Here is a 23,674-nt window from a genome sequence, read left to right on the forward strand (position 1 = left end):
AAATTATAACACTACAAAAACAATCACTATTCATTTTGAGATTTGCTATATATTACATTTAACACTGTACTTGTGCCATTCTAAACTATTTTTTTAGTTTTATAATAATAATAATAATAATAATAATACTGTTGAATTTTAATATCAGCCATTTATTGGTTAGCGGGCGATAATTCTGGCTGGTATTGGCGTATCCCTATAGTTAACTATTTGCTTTTATGGTTGTCTGCTATGCTTAGTTTTCTTTTCGGGTCAATTGTCATGTCAGAAGAACAATTATAAGATATTGTAATGTAACGTTGAAAGTATTTCTGCTGGAAATGCATCAATGTTTCTGGCCTCAGAAGGCATGTTATGTCAACCATATCACTTTTTTTTCCTGTCTTCCACATGTGAAGGGAGTTAATTTAATGCTGCCACAAACCTTCGAAAGACCCATAATTTATTCCTCACCTGAATGAGAGGAGAGAAATGACAGCGACATTTATAATTCGGCCCTGTCAGGCCCTGAATTTTTCGCTCTCAGGCGAATCCCCAGCAGTGCAAAGTTCTTTTTAATCAAATTATTTGATGAAAGCTGAAGGCAAATCGAGCAGTTCTTTTACAATTAATTATCAAAAGACTGGCACACAACACGAGGCTTGTTATAGATTGAACTCCCGTTTGAATACTGATTCTAATTTTTTTCTCACGACAAGATGTTTTGCCTCTATCACTCCCAAACACACACAAAATCACACACACTAAATTATTCAGCAGTTCCTGTTGACTCATTATAAGTTTGATTTCTCTTTTAATTACTTTGCTGTCTTTGATATATATCAGAATGTTTGCACTGCGAGAGCTCTGCTCAGCTCCATAGGCTTGCCTGGAGGTTCAGGTTCAGGCCAGACATTGAGATCCATGCTAACCTCCCTCTGTCCCGGGTCACGTTTCGACATAGCTCCCTTCCCATGTCCATATGGCAGCGGTATCGATCGGAGGCAGAGTGCAATGTCAAATCTGTTTCTTCCTCAACTGAGGTTACTGCGCAGGTGATTTGCATGCAAAGGGCATCAGAGCAGTTATGGATTTTAAAGCAAAACTAAGCTGATGGATTTGTAACAGATACACAGATCCCATGATTTCATTGTCAATGCAGAAACTGTTCACTGCGAGGTTTGTGAAGGCTGACCTAACAGGTTGAAAGTGCATGCATGCTGAAATGACTGATATTGAAGCGTTGCAAGAAATGTTATGATGATCAATTGAGTTCTGTTTGTGCTTATTTGAATCAGTTGTTCCATGAAGTATTGTTCTTTTTTTACTTTTCAAAATGCATCTCAATCAAGGTCTAACCCGCTGCAACAAATCACAAAATTAAAAGTGAGGCTTCATTGGATATGAATGGACTTCATAGTGTGAAATGTTTTCAAGTTCAAAATCAAGTCACACCATTAATGTGCTTTCATGTTTTATCATAGCTGTCATTTCTGAGTACTTGTACCCATCAATGGTGTTTACCCAGAATATTTATGAAGCTTTTTTGTTCCTAAAGAAGAGCAAGTGTCTTTCATTATAGCCTTTAAGCACCAAAGAGGCTCTTTTTGTAGCCCGTGTCCCGTTATTGCCATCCTCCTGTGGTGAGATGCTCAGCAACTCTGTTCTGTCAGTAGCCTCAGGGGGGTTTAGAGCCTCGTCTCCCCTCGCTATCTATCCCGCCACAGAAAGACATACTGAGAGAGGAAAGGAAAGCGAACAAACTCATATAAATCCGTCTTTTCCTTCCTCCAGTCAAGAGAGAGGGATTACAAATCCCTTATTTTTATTTCTTCTCCAGCTTTGATAGCTGATGTAGTGATGGTAGAGTGTGAGAGAGGGTGGGAGAGAGCGCCCTGCTTGCACAGATATGCAGTATTCTTAATGTGACTTTGACAATCCCACTGAGGGATTGAATGACAGCCAGTCGATAGGGGAGCGACGCGTCTGCCTGAACAGCAATATCTGTGCAAGATGGTGAGAGAGACGGTAAATATGAGACAAAATGATATAAGGGAGGCAGTTGAAAAAAATCCTAAAAATATAAATTTTTATATGAAGGTAATTCAAACTATGTACTAGCCCTAATTGTTTTTGTGTATGTATGTATATTTTTTTTGTATATAGTTTTCCCTCTTTTCCTCGCTTTCCTTCTGTTTTTTAATAGCTTGTAAAAGCTTGTACAATTTTACTTTCACTTTCAAATTAGCGTCTACTCGGCGTCAAGCAGTTGTTTGTTTTTAGTTCGTTTGAGTTTTCCCTCTTTTCCTCACTTTACTTCGCTTTTAAATAGCTTAAAAATGCGGTGCACATTTTACTTTCACTTTTAAATTAGCGGCAATTCGGCGTCAATTGCTTGAATTCAATTCAAGCAACAAAATACAATGTAGAACATAGAACTTTTATTAACAAAATGAATAAAACACCATGCTATATGCCTAATATAAAATAACAAATAACTTACACAAAGTTTAGGTAGCAAACTGAAGATCAGTAAACACTGTGAAACCAAATAAATAAGAAACGTACGTTATTAGCAAAAACGAATAAGAAAGCTTGGAGACACGGCATAGATGATGTAAAAAAAATACACAGTTTAAATAAATAAAAATCAGCAAACACTGTGGAACCAAATAAATAAGAAATGAATGTTTAAAAATGAAGATCAGTAAACATTGTGGAACCAATAAATAAGAAACGAATGTTTTTAAAAAACGTCCAATATCACCTTAGATAAATGGCAGAAGTCAACAGACTTTTCAAAATCCAAAATATTTTTTTAAAACAGGCGCTTCTGCATGTCGTTTTGAATCTCTTCTGCCATCATCTTGTCTGTCTCACCTCACTCTTCTTGTCAGCTTCTCCTCATCGACTGTCGGCACGCTGCATTGAGCAGCCGCATTCAGTTTAATTGTATTGTCTGTTCTGTAACTGAACTAAATGATTTTTATTACTTTAAAAAATCTAAATGATGGCGGGGGCGGTGCCGCAGTGGGCAAGTGACATAACCGGTGTTGCGGCTTAACACCGTAAAACCGTCAACACCGTCTATGGCAGCAACCCGAGTGTGTGTATTTATTTATTTGTTTTATTTATTTATTAATGTGTGCATATATATATATATATATATATGCATATATATATATTTTTTTTTTGTTTGTTTATTTTATAATTATTTTATAATTACATTTTGTGTGTGTGTGCGCGTGTATATATGTTTATTATATTTATTTTATTAAATGTTCATGCATTTTTATTCATCTATTCACTTTTATTTATTGTTTTTTATTAATTTATGTATTCATTATTTTAATTATTGTTTTTAATTTATTTATTTTACTTACTGAATTGTAATTTTTCCAAGTGATGATGTTCCCAGGTGTTGTCAAAGGTTTTGTCCGTTTTAGCGCACCTCTGGCGACGACTGTGTCCTCGACCTATTGCTAAGTGTGGACACTCACACACTCTGAGCACTCTAGAGTGTATAACTAATTACCGGCTAGGGTAGAACGACAGAGAAAGAGAGATAAAGAGTGTGTGAGAGAGGGCCAGTCCGGGACGCCTGATCACAGTCATTTAGAGGAGAGTGGGGTATGGCAGTGGCTGGCCTCCTCTGCGCCTGTAACCCTCTCATCTCCTGTCTCTGCTCTTCCTCTCCCACCTCCCCCACTGACCCTCCTCCTCATCCCTCCCTGTGCTTCACAGATGAGTTTAAGGGCACCAGCACCGTGGAGCTGATCAAGAAGGAAGGCACAACCTTGGGCCTGACAGTATCTGGAGGCATCGACAAAGACGGCAAGCCCCGCGTCTCCAACCTGCGCCAGGGCGGCATCGCTGCCAGGTCAGTATTAGCGAGGTTGATTTTGCAAAAACATTGTTGTGTTTTCACGATGTCAGACATCTCTAATTCGAAACTTGGGAAACATTTGGAAACCGTAATTGGTGCTGTTTGCTAAGGCTGCTGTTGACATGAATGACATCTGAAAGCTTTGGGCTTTTCAGGCAAGAAAAAGTCCTTAGACTTACATTGAAAGAGGTACTCGAGTCATATCTAGAAAACATAAAATCATACATTTGTGGTAGATTTAAGTAAAGCACCTAGCAACTACCCAAAATACTCTAGCAACCACATAGCACAGGGTAAAAACATTTAAAATGCCCTGCATACCCTGCAGGCAGTCACTCATATTAACTTCACATTAGCATTGTTGTGGCTAGTTTTGTACAGCTAGCCAGCATCAATCACATATTGTTTAGAAAATGTAAGAAGTGACTTTCAGTTCGGTTTTGTAGATGCTAGTGTTGCAAAAATTCACATTTGAGGTAGGGCTGGACAATAATTCAATATCAATATGTATCGCGATGCCTACTGTTCGTTAGCGTATCAGCCCTCCCCAAAAACACACACACACCCACAATCCTCAGAAAATGGATCCATATTCATATCCCAGAACAAACACTGCACATGTCGTATAGTGAAACGCACACGTTTAATGCCCTCTTCTTCACAGTCACAGATACTTTTCTTCTTCAAATCCATTGTTTGGCTTTAAACGTTTCACTGTGTATCGACTCTTATGTCTTAGACACTTGCCCTTATAATTCTACTCGAGCTGAAATAAACTGCCTAACATCACACTTGTTCTTTCAGAATCTGTTGACAATCAGGCCGCCTTGTAAAACACGAGAGCTTTCAGCTGAGTGTATGTGTGTCAGAGAGAGAGCGAGATGGAGACTAGAGCAGCCTGTCTTGATGCTTCCTTAGAACAAAGTGTTCCCTTCATGGGCTCAGATCAGCTATCAAAGCGCCTCCGAGCTCGACCTGACTCCATCTCCGCCTTATTTTCTGCCTGTCTTTATTTCTTCTCTTTCTTTGTTCACTCTTTCCTCTCCTCCTGCCTGTTTACTGTGTTCTTTCATCCTTCTTTCGTTTATGCAATTTCCTCCTCTGACATTTTCTCCAGCAAATGTATAGAATCTTTTTCTTGGTCTGTTTCTTTGCAGGAGTGACCAGTTGAACGTAGGGGACTATATAAAGTCTGTGAATGGAATCAATTTGACAAAGTTTCGTCATGATGAGATTATTAGTCTGCTGAAGAATGTGGGGGAGAGGGTCGTCCTGGAGGTCGAGTACGAGCTACCGCCTGTCTGTGAGTGAGATTAGAAAATTACCATATTACTTATTATAACACAGCTGGAATACTTGACTCTGATTGGTCAGTCGCATCATTCTGCAAGTAAATGTTGTATAATAAACTCTGAACTGTATGCTAAACACAAACACAACTGAATGTTGTCCTATGAAACTGATTTCCTACACATAGAATAATTTCATATACAGAATTTATATTTCAGTTGTAATTTATATTAATGCTCAATATAATAATATATTTATATTTTTATATGAATAATTGTTCATATGTATTTGTGTGTATATAAAATTCTATATATATATGCATAAAATACGATTTAATAATATCATGTGTATAAACTGTATGTGTATAAACAGTTTTTACGATTTGATAAGAGAATTTTATCACAATTCCAAAATTGTAAATCTAATTGATACAAACAAATAATATTAAAACATTTATACATAAATTACATGTATATGTGTGTTTATGTACGTGTGGGTGTATATGTATTTATTTATACACATATACACATTTATTTAATTGTATTTACACACACACACACATTTTACATTATATGTTAAGTACAATTTAATATCATGTATAGAACTGTATGGATTTTTTTTCCTTAATTCCTTAATCTTCTGAAATTCTAAACTTATTTGAAACAAACAATTGTCAATGATATGACAAAATCCTAATCTGAAAATACAAAATAGCAATAAAATGAGACGTGTTTTATAACAGCAATCTTACGCTGAGTTTCCTCATTCTCAGTGATGTAAATGGCAATTTAGTTTGTTCATTTATGTGTTCTGGTCTTGCTTTGAGATCTTGGCAGAACTTTGAACAGTTTGTTTCCTTCCTCAGCTGTACAGGGCTCAGGGGTCATGTTCAAAAACGTGGAGGTGACGCTGCACAAAGAAGGCAATACATTCGGTTTCGTCATCAGAGGTGGGTGCCTCTGTAGACTTCTTCACATCCCAGTTCAAATGTCTCTGAGCTCACCTCATCAACACACTTTCATTCACATCTACATCAAACAAAAAAAAGACAATTTTTCTCTGAAGATTTCTTTCACTGCCCTTGAGCCCAGTGAAAAGAGATGAAGCAGCTTTCAGTCGTGCCGCTAACACTCATTTTCCAAATATTTACCAAGCAGCATTTTAGACTTCATTAAAAGACAGAGACCATTTTTCAGATCCATCTACAGTAGAAAGTCTTTTGAAGAGAGAGAGAGAGAGGGAAAAAAGGTTTCCTGTCAAGGTCTTGGTTAGCTTCGCTCCTTTTCTCAAATCTGTCTCAAAGAGGCATTTTGAGGGCTTTCTTTTCATCTTTGAGACTCCATTTGTGAATTCAATGGTATGCAATTTTATAGCGAGCAGAGGCTTTAAAAATGTATAATCTGGTGCTTTTGTTGAGAATGATATGGAAATTTCAGTGTGGTGAGCAAATGGCCCTTGGTTTGTGCCACTAAGCTAGTATTTGGAGTTATGATTTACCTCATTGGCTAAGTGTACAGTAGGTTAAACTATATAATGTTGAGTAAATATCCTGGAGTGTAAATGCAAGGTTTCGCTATATGGCTACATTTGTTAAATGTGTCAAAACAAGTTGTTTTTTCCATGATGTAGGAGGCGCCCATGAAGACAGAAACAAATCTCGCCCGGTTACCATAACAACCATCAGACCCGGCGGTCCGGCTGACAGGTGAGTTGGTCCTAAACTGAACTGGATTCATCAGCACTGACGTTAAAGCTCTTTCCCAAAACATAAAGGGCATCCTAAATGAAACAGAGTGAGACTTATTAGAGACACTACATCGACTCACAATTGATTTCAATGGGGTTTGGTGTTAGTATTTTGCTAAGCTAATGTCAGGATACTCTAAAAAGCATGAAAATACATATAGCACACAATAATAAAATGAAATGATAAAATTTTAATGACACTGTCCTTCTTTAAAGCCTTAAAACTTTCTTTAATGCCTAAGCAGTTTTGCTCATCTTGAGCTAGTTTAAGCTGGATTTATCTGTTGTAAACTGTTTTCCAAGCTGAAGCTGGTTTAGCTGGGCGGCCAAATAAACATAATTTGGCCAAAAAAGGTATTGGAAGGGTTAGCAATAATTATGTTTCTTATTTTATGGATAGGCATTAAGAATGCAGCTTTGATTTGTCTGTAGGCAGTTTACTGGGTTTTGGAAAAGTGTTTAAAAATGAGTCACTAGCATTTATGATGCATGTCTTTTTATTTACAGTATTTATTGTTATTTTTCAATTACTGACTTTATTTTTGCATGTTGCATTAAATGGTGAAATGGTTATTTTTAACCCATGTGTGTTTCTCTCTGTGTTACCTTGTAATGGGTTGAGCTTTTATCTTTACTGGCCTAGCATAGTTGAACTGTAGTCATTTTTGTGAAATGGCAAGAAATTGCTTGATGAAAATAGTGTTTCCCAGTCGGAGTTCCTTTCGGAACCGGAATGGATTGCCCCGCAACTTCAGCACTCGCTTGAGAATTGCAAATGGACCGGTGTGATATTTCACTCGCTCTGGCGTTTGAACTGCTCTGTTATTACCGTCATTACACGCCAGCCCATCTCTCCCTTTCCCCACAACCCTTATCAATATTCATTTTGCACACTGGTCATTTTATTTCTTACCGAGAGAGTATTCCCATTTCTTTTGTTCAATGGTATGGCTCCTGTTTTTCTGGGTAAATATCGTGTTCTGTTCCTCTGCAATTTGGTATTGACTGGCCTCTGACATCTTGCAGTCACAGAGAATGGCCCCCTTGGAAAATAAAAACAGCAAATTTCATTTCGTTTGAGTGATAAATCAAGCCTCTAACCAAAACTCGACCTCTTGTGGTGCTCCCTGTTATTCCGGGGTTTAAAAGTTTTTTGAAACTGTCCTCGCATAAAGCTCAATAGTCTGACATAGCCAGACTTAAATAGAAAGATACACAAACCGACTAATCACAGTTTAACTTTGTGTTTACATACTATTGTTTTTAACGCAAATAAATTGTACCACGGTAATTACAGCCTCCACTAATATTTGAATGGAAAAAACTACAAAAAAATAAAATATATTGCAATTTTAAATAACTGTTTTAAATTGTTATTTATTCCTGTGATGCAAAGCTGAATTTACCCCCATCTTCAGTGTCACATGATCCTTCAGTAATCATTCTAATATACTGATTTGGTGCTCAGGAAACATTTCTTATTATGAATTTTGAAAATAGTTGTGCTGCTTATGACTGTGATACATTGAATGTTAAGTTCAAAAGAATAGCATTTATTTCTTAATCTTTTGTAATGTCTTTATTGTCACTTTTGGTCACTTTAATGCAATCCTGCTGAATAAAAGTTTTACATTTTTGTATAATAGTCTTAAATATTAATTCTTCCTGAAAAGCAATCATTTTTGCAGCCATATCTCATAAACACTCCTTTGTTTCCAGGCAGGCTGATAAAAAAGCAGAGATGTCAGCCAATCAGATTGGCACTAGATAGATCAGCTAGAATATGCCAGTTTTGTGTGCTGTGTGCATCAGACAGTTCAAGAATGTTGAGTACCAGACGCTCTAATAGAGATGGTCACATTTTCCCCATATTCTTGAGTACTTCGGAAAGGTACATGAGTTTATTTTTATATCTATTGAGCTTCAGTACGGTTCCTGGCTCTAATAGTTTAGGAATTACTGTGGTTTTGGAAAGGGCTCTGGTGTTGAACACAGACATAACCTGCCTGCCATGATAACAGGTGGAATGTGTGGAATTGTAAAGCCGGTAACCTTTCCGGCATTTTAAAGGCTTATTGTTATGAGCAAACAAGCAGAGGACACACAATACAAATGCTATTGTGTCTCTGGGTGCCTCTCTTGTGTACCGCATATTTCTTCTTTAATTCAGATAGGCCATTTCAGTCTGTATTGCATTTTGTTTTCTCTCACAGGGAAGGTACCATCAAACCCGGCGACAGGCTGCTCAGTATTGACGGAATTCGTCTGCATGGAGCGTCTCACGCAGAGGCCATGAGCATCCTCAAACAATGTGGCCAGGAAGCCACTCTTCTCATAGAGTATGATGTGTCAGTCATGGGTAAGGACACACCCACTTCAACTAATCCCGCCCCCAGAAAATGCACCTTTATTTTTTTGTTTTATCTAAAAAGACTTCTAATTAATTACATTAGGAAAATTCAGATGGGATATATCATAAAGGAGATAGCCATATTATTTATCCAAAGTTCTGTCCTGAAACTCTAGATGGTGCAGTCCGAACTCAATCTGACATAATGACATCATTATTCACATGGCGCAGCTGATTGGTTCTTTTCGTATCAGTAGCCAATGAGCTTGCTGCTCAACATTCAAATACTGTGCTTGCAGAAACCCTCCACCTTCCCCAGCTCCACCTGTATAGATCTGCTTCGGGGTAATTTCATGCATATGGGGGCTATTTCATATATGTTATACGTGCAGCAGCAGTATGTCTTACATGCTCACAGCGGCAATTTTTTTTTTCAGTTTTTATTTTTTAAATATTGCTAGACAAATGCTAGGCAAATGAAATAGCAGAAGAGAGATTAGGAAAATTAAAAATATATATTTTTATTTTGTTATATGTGTGTGGTGGTGGTGTTCATAAAAAATGAATTGATGTTGATAAAAGTGTTAATTAAAATTCTATTTACTCACCCTTTATTACCAGAGTTTAAAAAAAAATAAAGATTAAAAAACCATAACTAATTAAAAATTATCTCTAAAATGTTTTTTGTTCCTTTTAATTTTATTTAGCTTTTGTTTGAAGTATATTGCACATTTATAGTTCCCGTTTTATCTTTATTTTTTTGCAAACTCTGATTTTAATTTCAATTTTAGTTACAATTATGTTACTGTTTTGTTCCCTTCAAGGACTTTTAATAGTTTAATACTTTGTCAAGAAGGTGCCCTTCATGGTTTGTTGAAGACCAGTTGTTCTGTTGTGTTCTGGAACATCTGTTGAGGCCTAATCGTTCCAGCTGGAAGAACATTACTGTAATTGCAAACACATATCGACTGAAAACAGCAATTACAGAATGTAGCATTTTAGCAATTTTGAAAAAGATCACACAATTATTTTATTTTATCCAGCTCTTGAATGTCGATATGCTTTTGTAGCATTTGTAAATGTCAGGGAAAACACGCTGTGGATAATGACAGAGTGTCAACGAGCTGAATGAGGTGCACAAAAACAAGAAAGAGGTTGACAGCAAGTGAGCTGAACTGAAATTAAAAGGAAATTCTCTAATATTTGAAGTGGCCCATGGCTGTAACTCATCTTTCCGATGTCTTTGTTGGGCTCTGACCCGGAAGTGATAGATTCTCTTTCTGCTATGCCCAGTGGAAAGGCGCATCCTGCTTCACTGCACTGATATGCCCTTCTATTTGAACAGCACTGTCTGAACAGCATAAAACGCTAACTACCCCACAGTGCCTGTTCGACTATGTTTTTGGTCAGTACACTTTCCTTCTCAGTTTAAGTCTTGCTGTGTAACTTAAAGATCATGTCCTGGATTTCTGTCTGAAATAATGCACTTTCTCCCCACCTAAAATAATTGATACCCTCTTTCTACCCTCTCTCCTCACCTCACACGCTTTCTTTCTGTTTTATCAACTCTCCTGCTCGGTGCAGTGTGTGTTCATTGGTGCGGAAGACAGAAAAGTGTGACTCATTTTTGAGAATCAGCTCTTTTGAACAGCGTATTTCAATAAACCGATTCAACAAATGATTCAGCATATGCCATTGTGTACTGATACATTACCAGGTAGTGTTCTTAGTATGAGCTTGTTTGTTAAAGAGCACATTATGAATCAGATGTTTTGAAAAAAAGATGATTCTCTGTTCAATAACTCAGTTATTGATTCGTAAACTGCTCAGAATGATTCAGTCCGATTTATAAGTGAATTGTTCAGGAAACCGGTTCTGATTTTCTGATCCACAACAAGCTTCAAAGGTTGTGAAATACTAAGGTCTATACACTTACTACTCATACAGCTACCTGTACCTGTGCAATACCCTGTTCTTATATTTATATATTTATTCCTTAATTCTCTCGATTTATTAATATTTCACTCAGTGTACATATCTAATACATTTGCACTATAACTATTTTGCAAATTTAGTATATATAACTGTTTACATGTGCACTGTCTACTGCACACCTGTTGATATTGCACTGTTTATATTTTCTGTATCATTGTTTGCATTTTGTTAAATGTACTTCTATGTAAATTCTTGTATGTATGTGTGCACTTCAGTGTGAGAGCAAAAAAATTTCGTTGTACAGCTGTACAATGACAATAAAAAGCTATTCTATTCTATTATTCACTAAAAAAGGCCAACTCAAAAGAATGATTCATTTATGATTTCACTTATTTAGTCATAGTCAGTGAAATTTCAGTGAAAAAAAAATTGATGAAACAGCTTTATGTTGGTCTACGTGGCAAATACACATGATCAACCTGAATCTACTGTGAAATCTGCAAAGAAAAAAAAATCTTTCACCCTCATGTGAAGTAAGCACGTTGCATTGATTCCTTTAGAAATGACTCAAATCATTGAACAGTGGTAAATGTAATTGTTCTTTTTCTGTAAAATATATAATCTATGATTGCTTTCAGTATACATCCAATAAAATATTCATATATGCACAATTATAGTCGGAAAGAGGCCAGCTTTATTTATGAGTCCATGACAGCAACACTGACTTTGGCTCTCAGCGATCGCTGCTGGCCATCTTTTTTCGTATCTCATTTGCATTATATTGAGAATGATCTCATCTAGTTGATACCACTTGCTCTGCTCCACAATCTTCCATCGAGAAGGAATTAAAAATGGCTGCTCAGCTCTGCACCAGTGGACACATACAGTAACGAGGTTTGATTAAAACTAATCGCCAGAGACCAAGCATGCATTGTGCATTCATCACAATTTACAACCACCCTTCCTCCCATCGCCACACGCTCCTCCAGCCCTTCATGGCAACACGAACGCTCCTCATGAGCTCCTCGATCAAGCCCTCATCAGAGCGATGCGTTTAACGGTGGCACGTTAATCACCAAGCCTCTGTTACCCCGGATGGCACCGATGTGATTCAACAATTTCCCCACCCCTGGTTTTATTAATGGATAGTCTGTTCCTCGTTGTTTAGCTGGTGTCAGGTGGGTCTGCGAGGCTTGGCAGGAAGGTGAAGGTGGAAATCAGGGGCTGGAAAAAGGGGTTTAATCATAATCAACTGTCATGGCAGCTCAATGAGATCACTTGGATCCCATTTAGCATGTTTAGCTATCTCACAGTTCCAGAAGAGATGTGCAGGTTGGTCATTTTGTCTACTCAGACAATCTACCCGGCAGCCAATTTTCAGTCAGTTTCCTGTTCAGCGGTTCTGTTGGTCTTGAAAAGTCTTAATTTGCCTTTCCACAAATTAAGCCCTAAAATGGGTATTAAATCAGAGCAGAAAGTCTAAAATTGGTAAAGAAATGTCATTAAATGCTGCATGCACTGCAATGTAATTATTTTCATATTCTATTGAGAGCATTTAAGCCTTATTTTTCCATAAAATAAATTAAAAAGTAATGGAGATCAGTTGGATGTTGTATTTTTAAACTTTGAAGCATAGGCTAATACAAGACTTTTATATTTAGATATTCTATTGGCATATTGTGTTACTTGGTCCTAAAAAGGTCTTCCTACGTCTTAAATTTACCTACTTAAAACCTGCAGAATTCCTATGTTCAGTTTATAATATTCCAGCCAAAATACCACCATACTGTTAGTCAGTTTTGGCACATTTGCATGTAGTTAATGGACTCTTGATCATTGCTGAATGCTTTAAAACAATCACAATTCTTTGTTACTTGGGTACTTGTTCCCATCCTGTGCTTTCACACTGCTGTTTAACATTATAAACACATCACCACATGTTTGAGACTTTCTGAGTCCCGCTTTACAGACCAAAACAGCATCTTCTAGACTAGCTCAGGAGTTTCCCCAGTGTGTTGGCATTTTGCGATGGCAGCTAGTATGTTTACCGTGAACGCGGGTAGGAAGTTGACACCTGACAGCCGACATCTGTACACCCGCTCTAACTAAAGACTGGCTGCTCCTTCTGTCCGCTCCACACACAACAGCAGGAGCTATTTCTCTTTGTAATGGGCGTCAAGTGAAATCAGCGCACGTTGGGAACGGGCTGGAAGAGCGGACGTGTGACACATGTTTACATGTGGTGTTTCCTCCGTGCTCTGAAGACGTATGGTGTAATCAGGTCTTTTAGTGTGGTCTATTACTAAACTGAGATGTTAAACTACCTCGATTAGACTTTAACAGGTCTAACCGCAGCCGCTCACCCTCAGTCACAGTAATGAGGTGTGTGTGTGTGTGTGTGGGTGTATAGCCGTCATCCGTAATGTTTTTTTCTTCCAGGTGTTCGGGCACTTAAGCCACACTTACAAATGTATGTAATTTCATACATTGCATTAGAAGCAAAATATCAAATTAAGTTGTTAGCATAGTGGTGTAAATGTAATTCTTATTGGATTTATTCAAGTTCAAGTTTACACGGGTGCCGTAGCAGACAAACCACAGGTGTATTCACACTCACTTAAATTTGCCATCAAAAAAAGCTTTTCAAGAATAGTCATAATATTATGAGTAAAACTGTGAAATATAAATATTTTCAGAGCAGAAATAACAATACTTATAATGCTGTGTAATACTATTTTGAGAAAAATATAAAATAGAAAAATATTTTGAGACAACACTACTTTAGTCTCATAATATAATATAATGCGGTATAATAATATTGTGAGAAATAATGCTATATAAAATAATTTGAGGAAAAACAATACTTTAATCACATAATGCTGTGTAATTATGTTTTGAAAAAAGTAATGCTATATAATATGAGGTGAAAAAAACATACTAATTGCAATGCTGTAATAATAATATTTTGAGAAAAAAACAATACTTTAATCTCACAATACAACAATTTTATTCTAGGAATTTGGACTTTATTATTAATAATATTATTATTATTACTATTTTAATCTTGTGATGTTACAATTTTATTCTTGTTTTATAACAATTTTTGAACAATATATCTATTGCATTAACTTTTTTTCTTGAAAAGATGTATTCATTCTGTGTGTCTTAAAAAATAACATTGGTTTGATGTTTTATTACCTAATCCAGTGATTTGAGTTTATTTATTCTATCTATAGCTAAAATATATACAGTCTTAAAAATAAAGGTTCTTTACCATCCATGGAACCTTTTCATTCCACAAAAGGTTCTTTACAGTGGAAAAAGGTTCTTGAGATTATTAAAATGTTCTTCACACTAAGAAAAAATGGTTATTTTAAGAACTGTTCACTGAAAGGTTCTTTGGGGCACTTCTATGGCATCACTGTGAAAACCCATTTTGGAACCTTTATTTTTAAGAGTGTATGTGTTAAAACAGTCTTCATCTTAGACATATACCTCATAAATGTCCATGCAGTGAGGATTCTAAGCATTAGCAGAGCTTCAGTGGATGCCAACTAAGCAAGGCTTGGGGTTGGTTTACATAAATATATCATGAACAATTTCAGACCACAGTTACAGTTTCCTCTGTGCAGCTTTTTGATTTAGGCCTTATCCAATTTCTGGAGTGTACACCTAACCCAAGATTTCTGATTTGCATTAATATACCAAAAAAGGCAAACTCTGCCACAGGTTATGAGCCACTTTGTACCCCTATAATGTCCATTTTCTGAATATAATCACTGTCTTTTTCCTCCTTTATAGATTCTGTAGCCACAGCTTCAGGCCCGCTGCTGGTGGAGGTGGCCAAGTCCATGGGCTCCAGTTTAGGTCTGGCTCTCTCTACCTCCATGTACTGCAATAAGCAGGTCATCATCATCGACAAGGTCAAACCAGCCAGCATCGCCGATAGGTAATTACAGCCACAATCATTTCCCACATGCATAGGAAGGCAACCGTTTCGGTTCCTTATGAAAGAAGCATCATTGCTCATCATGTTTCCATTGTTCTGTGAGCCAGATCAGTGCATCGAGAGGAGAGAAATGTGCACTGCAGGAACCTGATGCCTGCTTGTGAAATTTTCAAAGTTTGAAGTGCATAAAGCTTAGCAACTAATTATAGAAATTCAATAACTCATCTAGCCTTCACGCCAGCAGAAAGGCCCGGAACAATAATAAGGGTGGCGGAGTGCTGAGCAAGTGAAAACCTTTCCATCAGAACAGATTAGCACTTTGAAGATGATTCAAGAGTTTGCTCTTGGGAGAACCATTGGGTGGGAATTATAAATACACCTTAAACCCCTTTTCCATCAACAGGGTGCCAGTTTATATGCTAAATTTGGAACATTATGTCTGTTTCTGCTGCAAAAAAAAACACTTTTATGATATATTTATATATATATATGATATTAGATAATGATAATTGTAGTAGATAATTGAGAAGAACTGCAATTCAGTGGAAGTTTAGATCTGGAAGAATAGGAAGTGATTTCATTGCTTTTGCAGGTGTGGTGCACTGCACGCAGGTGATCACATCCTCTCGGTGGATGGTACAAGTATGGAGTATTGCACACTGGCCGAGGCCACCCAGCTGCTAGCTAGCGCTTCTGAACACGTCAAAATGGAGATTCTGCCCCACCACCAGACAAGACTGGCCCTCAAGGGCCCTGAACATGGTAAGAAATCCATGCAGACTCACTCTGGACTAGAATTTACACCAAAAATGCATCAATTCCATTGATTTTAATGGGGATAGTGTATTATAAGCATATAGGAAAGGCAAGCCACTGTATCCTTGTTTGATTTCAAACTGATTTGGCTCCTTTTACACCCTTAAACCACTCCATTAGGGCTTTCTCTAGAGCGTAAGACCACTAAAGTGATGCAGATTGGAAAACAAAGTGGATAAGTGCATATTTATTTAGAGGAGTACAGTTTTACTCACTTAGCATTGTATTTTTGGTCACATTTATTAATGAGAGCTGTTCTCTGAAATGTCGTGCATCTTAGATCGCCGTACCTCTTCAAACCTCAATGCTCTGAGGAGAGAGCAGAGACATCCCCTTAACGACTTAATCGATTTATTGAAAGTGATGGCATATGCATAATTGATGCCTACCATAATTCCTGCGTGTCTTTGATATCAACCCTGTAGTTCCTAGATACAGTAGGTTGTCTGAATGCAGCGTTTGACATCTCAGTGCAAGGCCAGCTGTGACGGTTATCTTAACGATTTTTAAGCATCTTTCCTGCAGAGATATCTGTAATGCAGACAAGGCCTTGAGAGGATAGTACATCTTGCCTTGTGTCTCAGGTTGTCAGGGGTTATGTGGTGTTCAAACGCTCGTTCTTATCACCTGACAGTTTTTTATTAGGCTGTGCGCCACCAAATGCTATGATAACAAGATTTGACGTCATAAGTTTCGAGCAACGATGCTTCTCACAGAGAATGCGTTCTTATGACATCCAATGTGTGCCCTGTCACGTCTTATCAGGAGCAGGAATCTAACGTTCAAACGCAGAGACAAAGACTAGATTTATAGCACAAAGATGTGGAAGGCCACACTAGAGCACAGCCAGGCGAGAGTGACCAAACCAGAGTCATATTTAAACACCAGAATCAAGTTTTTTTTTAAATATTTCAACCCAAATCAATATTTTGTGTCTATTTTATTTACTTATGTGGCAAGTATGCATGTAAAAGGTGGATAATGATCATCCAGCCAATTGTTATCGCAGAATAAACCTCGAAAAGGGTGATCAGGACCCCAAAGCAAATGCATCCTGCATCACCCTGAAGAGGTGTATTCCGTGATTAAAAACCAGCTGGATGAACATTATCCTGCTTATTACACGCCTATTTGCCACATAAGTAAACAATTAGACACAAAATATTGATTTGAGTTGAAATATTTAAACACAAAGCTTCTGCAAAGCAAAACGGTTGTGAGTCTAGACGAAGTTAAGACAAGACAGAAATTTAAGGCATAATGTAGTCATATCTGTAATTACACCGCTTTTCAGCACATAAATAAAGACGAGGACATACATTGTTATTCTTAACTGTTTATTATCTTACAAAACAATTGTTCTAGCAACAATACAAACACTTTTCTTCAATTAGCAACACTTTTAGCAACAAGACGAACACTTTTAACAATACTACTTAATATATTTGATTCTGTGATAGTGTCAGTGACAAGCCCCACTCACCCAAGTATTTTGAGCAGTAGGATTATATAAAATATATAATATAAAATGATTAAATGTTTAAACATATAAGTTAAAATTACAAAAGGAACATTCAGCGAGCAGTGCTTTTGACTTTCAATACTTAAGTACATTAAAAATCAAATACTTTTGAATTTTTACTCGATTAAAATTGAAAAGGGGTACATAATACTTTTATTGGAGTAATATATTATTATGGTGTGTGCACAAAAAAACTATGCGAATATTCACATCGTGTTACTCGCTCTAGATTACTCACAGGATGTTTTTTGCGTCACTCGCGCAAATAAAAAATAATAATGCTCTCCTACATATTTTGACTAGTTCTGACTAGTTCACACCAATTTGTGTCATTCATGTATTTGCATTGACTTCGTATGTACTCTACTCGCGCAAATAATTACATTAGCTTTCGGTGTGCACACACCATTAGAGTATCTGTACTTAAACTCAAGTACCAATACCAAAGCAGCCACCCAGAACCATAACAACTGTATAGTGACATGCTAAAACCACTTCAGCATCTGCATAGCAACACCCTGGCAACCAGCCCACAACAAAAACCACAAATAACACTAGTTAGCTTATTACTCTGCCTTTGCTGCTGGTCTGCTTGGCAAAAAAAGAGGTCAAAACACATCATATATGTATGGCCCAGATGTTCTGCTGATGGCCTTCACTGAGTAAAAAAATAAATAAATAAATCCTATTGACGAATTTAATTATTTTGCAGAACGTCCACAAGGTCAGTGGCTGTACGACCTTTATGCTATGGACTTAATAAGAACATGGAATAAAGCCTGAGCCCTGAGCACATAAATAAAAGTGAACCCGCACAGCATACTAATGCATCCTGTAGCTCACTGTTAGGGGTTTCCAGAGGCCCCGCATTAGAAAACAATGAAGTGACCCTCGGGTCAGCTGGTGGGAGGCGTCTTGATTGGCTCTTAAGGGAAGGAAATTGAGTTTAGAGCACCATCCAAACACACTGAGTGGACAGAGCTCACTCCTGATTCCCGTGAAGAGCCACACACGTCTACTGGCATGTCAGGCTTCTGGCATTACTATGCAGAGGCACATCCACTACGCAGTTCACACACACGCAGACGTGTAGTCTATTTCCTCAGCTCAAGCAGATTTAGTGCAGTGAAGCGTTTTACACTAACACAGATCTAAATGTCAGCCGCTATGAAACTCCAGACAGCTGGCTAATGCCGGAAACATCACAGCACCAGATGCACGCACGTATGCAGAGCATAGACGCATTCTACCTTGTCACCGAATACTCATGCATTCACGACATCGGTTTGGTGGGTTTCCGTGGGCAGCAGTGTGTGTGTCACAGAAAACATCTGAATCTACTGATGAGAAAACAAATATTACCCCTCCAGGCCAATCCCTGCTTGTTTCTGATGCAAACACTGAACACAATCTGTTCGCTGGACTACCATGTGCATGTAGTTTGTTGTAGTACATTTTGCAAGTGCACACTACAGAGTGTATATTATACATACTGTATATATATATATATATATATACACTTATACACTATACATGTATAATGTGGTTGATAATTTGTACAATATAACGCATATTAAAAAAATATACAATATATGACTAAATTTTACATGTGACCCTGGACCACAAAACCAGTCATAAGGGTCAATTTTTTGAAATTGGGATTTATACATCATCTGAAAGCTGAAAAAATAAGCTTTCCATTGATGTATGGTTTGTTAGGATAGGACAATATTTGGTCGAGATACAACTATTTGAAAATCTGGAATCTGAGGGTGCAAGAAAATCAAAATATTGAGAAAATCGCCTTTAAAGTTGTCCAAATTAATTTCATTACACCAAATACACAAAATAATGTTATGTTTAGCAACATCATATTGACCCCTTTAAAAATGCTTATAGAGCATGTTAAATATGTCCAAATATGTATGCTATGTATAAATTATATTAAAATATATTATATGTTATAAATTAAGTGCATCAAAACTTAAGTTGAAATTGATTTGAGAAAATTTTGAGATTAATCATGATTATTTCCATTTCTTGATACCCTTGGTATAGAGATTCTACATTAATGCCTGCAAACACACCCATCATATTTTCATTTGCCCTTCTTCTCTCTATGATTCATGAACAATCTCTCTCTTTTTTTCCCACACACACATAATTGTAGAAGTAATGGCTCTCATCTGTTCAGGCCTGATTACCTACGGTCTCGATGGATTCTTCACTGTCTTTCAACCCTGTGCTGCTGTTTGATGCTATCGTGATGATGGATCCCTGGTCTCCTGCCTTACACAAAAACACACTCCTCCTTCACCTCTCACCGACTCTCTTTCCTGTCTAATCGCCTCTGCAGCCGCTGCCCTCCAGTTTGCCTCTCTTCTCTCTCAGACTGCTTTTGTAATCTCTCTCTCCAGCCTGTGTGCTTGTGTGTTTGAAAGCACAGCAAACATACTGCTAAAATTAACTGTGAAACAGAAAGGAGCCAAAATAGAAAATTATCAATGCCGGTGTCCGTAGTTGTGTATTCCTACGAGGACACTTTGAGGGGAGCACTAGCTGTTGGTTATTTAAGACCTTGCTATGTGAGTGCTTGTTTTTTTTTATTCTTTGTGCCTGCTACTGCAGACATTGTCAGTCTGCTTGTCCAATATGAAAGTCCGAAAGTCTCAGAAGATGCTGTTTGGTACAGTAGCTTGCAGGTGCATTTTTGGTGAGGTTTAAATTTTTTGAGACACTGGTTGCTTCAACCTAGAACATTCCTAAAACATTCCTAATAAAATTCCATTTTATTTTATTTTATTGTGGACCCATTAATTTTTTAAATGGTTAAAACATTTTTAATTTGTGTTATGCAGAAAAAGTAAGTCATACAACAAGTTTAGAACAACAAACATTTTAACTTTTTAATGAACTATCCCTCCAAATTTTCCCTATTATTATTATTATTATTATTATTATATATTTTCTTTTTTAATAACTTCTGCTTGTCTTTTGTCCATACCTGTGCTTATGGTGAAATCTACATTATTTGTGACATTGGTTGTTTCGACCTAGAACATTTCCTAAAGGTATAATTTGCCCTAATTGTTTTTTTTTGTTGTTGTTTTTTTTGACCCATTTCCTTCAAGTCATACAGGTTTGGAACAACATAACTTTTCACATTTTAGTAAACTATCCCTGCAACAAATATTTGGTATGTCTTGTTTTACTTGTGCTTGTTTTTGTCCAATTTTATACTTGCTTTATGAAGAAAGCCCAATCACAAAGCAGACAAAATAACCCTTTGTTAAACTAACTTTGCTAAACTAACTTAAAATAACAGTGTTAAACTAGGGTCATTTTTAACCATAGTACGTAGTTTTGTTCCAGGGTTAATCGCAGTTTGAAAAGCCTTAAAAATATCTCTCCTTGTATGTTTTATCTGTTGTACACTGGCATTTGTGTGGTGTTGTATGTTTCTTCCTGCTCACATCCTCCCTCTCTCTCTCCTCTCCGTGTGGTCAGTCAAGGTGCAGAGGAGTAACCGGCCATTGCCCTGGGAATCCGGAACCAACAACAACAGCAACTTCCTTCCCTATCAACACTATAACACCTACCACCCCGACCAGTCCCGCAGCCAGACCAAGCAGAAAACCTCTCCAAACAACCCCCGTAATGTTCCTTCCCTTCTCCTTTATCCTCATCCTCTTGTATCACTCCATGTTTCTCATTAATATCACTGATAAACCGATTTATTCCATTCTTTTATGGGTATTGGCTTTATAATTTCAATATTGCCAGGTTGATTTTCATTTTCATTGTTTAATAAAAACTCACAGTCTCATATATTTTCAATGAGATTTGGCTATTTAATGCCACACGAGCAAAAAAACTGTTGCCAAGTTGGGCAGTATGCAACTTTTGCAAATGAGCAGCGACAGCCAGATTCAGGAACTATTGCTGAAGATGAAAGATGTAAAGTTATCTTTAAATAATGATTGCACTTAGTACATCCTGTATTTTTTTCTTTATTTTATTTTATTACTTTTTATATTTTATTATTTAAGTAATCATAAATTAAAGAAGAAATACAGGATGTACTAAGTGCAATCATTATTTAAAGATAACTTTACATCTTTCATCTTCAGCAATAGTTACTGAATCTGGCTGTCGCTGCTCATTTGCAAAAGTTGCATTTTTTTCTTTATTTTATTTTCTTTTACTTTATTAATTTTCTTTTATATATATTTTGTATTTTTTCCAAAGCAACTTACACATGCACAGAAACACACACAAATACATTTTTTTATCAGTTTGAGTCATACATTTTTGGGGAATCGAACCCAAAACCTTGGCGTGCACGGGAATGTGATATGCAATACAGGACTGCATTCGTTCGAATGTCTCCTTTGTGCTTTATTTGATAAGTCTGTTTTTGTTTTTGTCTGTTTTAGTGTGTTTTATTTGATCTCTTTGGAAAACAGAGCAGAACTAATTTCTTCCCTGGCTGTTTCCTTGTCTCTAAACTATGCTGAGGCTAAAGACTGTTTTTCTCTCTCTGCTGCTCTCTTCCTCCATATTATATCTGGCCTTTATTCTCCATCTGTGGGTGTAGCTGAGCTCTATTCTACCAGAGGCGAGAGCACATTACGGAAAAGCTCAGAGTGGCTGTACAAAGCCAGACGAGCGCTGAGCCATTCAGGGAGACTTGTGTGGTTTTTGTTGTGCAGAAGATACACAGTAAATCCAGAGGACACCTTCATGATGTTATTCTTTGGGGGATATGGAACATAATCCTTGTTAAGGAAGCGATATTGCGCTATTGACATTCTCGAAATGTGACCTGACTGTTTCTCCCTGTGCGGTCATGGGTGGACTTCAAAGTCTCAAGCACATTCTGGGACATGTAGTCAATGATAATTGATATCCCGAGGCCTTAGATTCCCTCTCTAATTGGCTGATAAGATGGGAAGATTGTCACTTGCCACAAAAGCACTTCTCATTTATGTTTTAGGTCATGCTTTTCCTCTTTCAGCGGCCTTACAGAGTCTGATTTGATTATACAGAATCATTACTATAAATTCCAGCCATCAGGGCTTTATCGATCTCTTTTGTTGGCGCTCTGAGCGTTTCAAGGGCACTGTGAGGCTGTTAGAGATGACCTGTGCTTGTTCATTTACACTAACAATGGTGTGCAGCATTAAAGCAACTGGAAGTTGTTCATTTTCAGTGAGAGCTGGCGATTAGAGGAAACGTAACAGATTGTTTATGAAAGCGACAAAGTTTAGCGTAGTTTAGCTTTATGTAAGTGAGCAGTGACACGTTTTACTGCCAAGGACCCCAAAGTAGGTTGATCATCTTGTGAAGAACTTCTTTCTTAAAATATAATAGCCATATAATTTTATTTATAAAGATATATTATCATAATATATTGTCATGCTAAAAAGACAACTTGTTGTTTTCTACACACTTTTAGAGTAATAGAACTGTAGCGGTATAAACTTTTAAATAAAAACAGGTTTTTATATATATATATTTTTTTTTTAATATTTATTTGATTTTTGCATGTTATTTTACATTTTTTAACATTTCTATATTTTGTTTTTTCAAAAACATATATATTTATCTATTCATCTATATTTTTATTCTTAGTAATTATTATACTTAGTAGCTATTAATTAAATAAATACATAAATAAATAACTTAACTTACGACTAGGGCTGCCTAGTGTTTTATTTTTGTTTTTGTTTGCTGTTTTTTTATATGAATGTATATTTTCAATGGATATTTTAAACGTATTTGTAAAAAAAATATTGTATTAAATGTATAATAAATCAAAAAATTATATATATATATATATATACAGTATATATGTCAATCAATTAACATATTTAATCGCTATTAATTGCATGATTGTCATGAGTTAACTCGTGATTAATCGCACATTTTTATCTGTTCTAAATGTACCTTAAATTAATACTTTTCAAGTTTTTAATACTCTTATCAACAAGGGCGTGGACAAATATGGATGATTTATGCAAATGTATGTTTATTATTAGTGAAACCATAGTCAACATACAGGCGTGGCCAAAAGTTTTGGCAGTGACAAATTTTGTTTTGCACAAAGTTTGCTTATGGACAACAATAATGCCATATGTCTTTGAAACAAAAAAGCATGTTGAATAGCACTAACTGAAAAAATAATGCATTGCATTAACA

General features: G+C 36.7%; 1 protein-coding gene across 7 annotated transcripts in view; it reads left to right on the forward strand.

Annotated features, from left to right (window-relative positions):
* Positions 1–23,674, forward strand: part of LOC107655593 (glutamate receptor-interacting protein 1-like) — a 292,734-nt gene that overhangs the window by 208,782 nt on the left and 60,278 nt on the right. For 6 of the 7 annotated variants that reach the window (XM_016443136.1, XM_016443132.1, XM_016443133.1 and 3 more), the window contains exons 3-10: positions 3,724–3,859; positions 5,023–5,168; positions 6,021–6,104; positions 6,785–6,860; positions 9,115–9,260; positions 14,988–15,135; positions 15,728–15,897; positions 20,981–21,127. In XM_016443136.1, coding sequence (XP_016298622.1) covers positions 3,724–3,859; positions 5,023–5,168; positions 6,021–6,104; positions 6,785–6,860; positions 9,115–9,260; positions 14,988–15,135; positions 15,728–15,897; positions 20,981–21,127 — 1,053 coding nt within the window. The remainder of the gene's footprint in view (positions 1–3,723; positions 3,860–5,022; positions 5,169–6,020; positions 6,105–6,784; positions 6,861–9,114; positions 9,261–14,987; positions 15,136–15,727; positions 15,898–20,980; positions 21,128–23,674) is intronic. The other variant, XM_016443139.1, reaches the window with a different exon arrangement.

The sequence above is a fragment of the Sinocyclocheilus anshuiensis genome, unplaced genomic scaffold, assembly GCF_001515605.1.
Source record: "Sinocyclocheilus anshuiensis isolate Anshui unplaced genomic scaffold, SAMN03320099.WGS_v1.1 scaffold916, whole genome shotgun sequence".
Lineage (NCBI taxonomy): Eukaryota > Metazoa > Chordata > Actinopteri > Cypriniformes > Cyprinidae > Sinocyclocheilus > Sinocyclocheilus anshuiensis.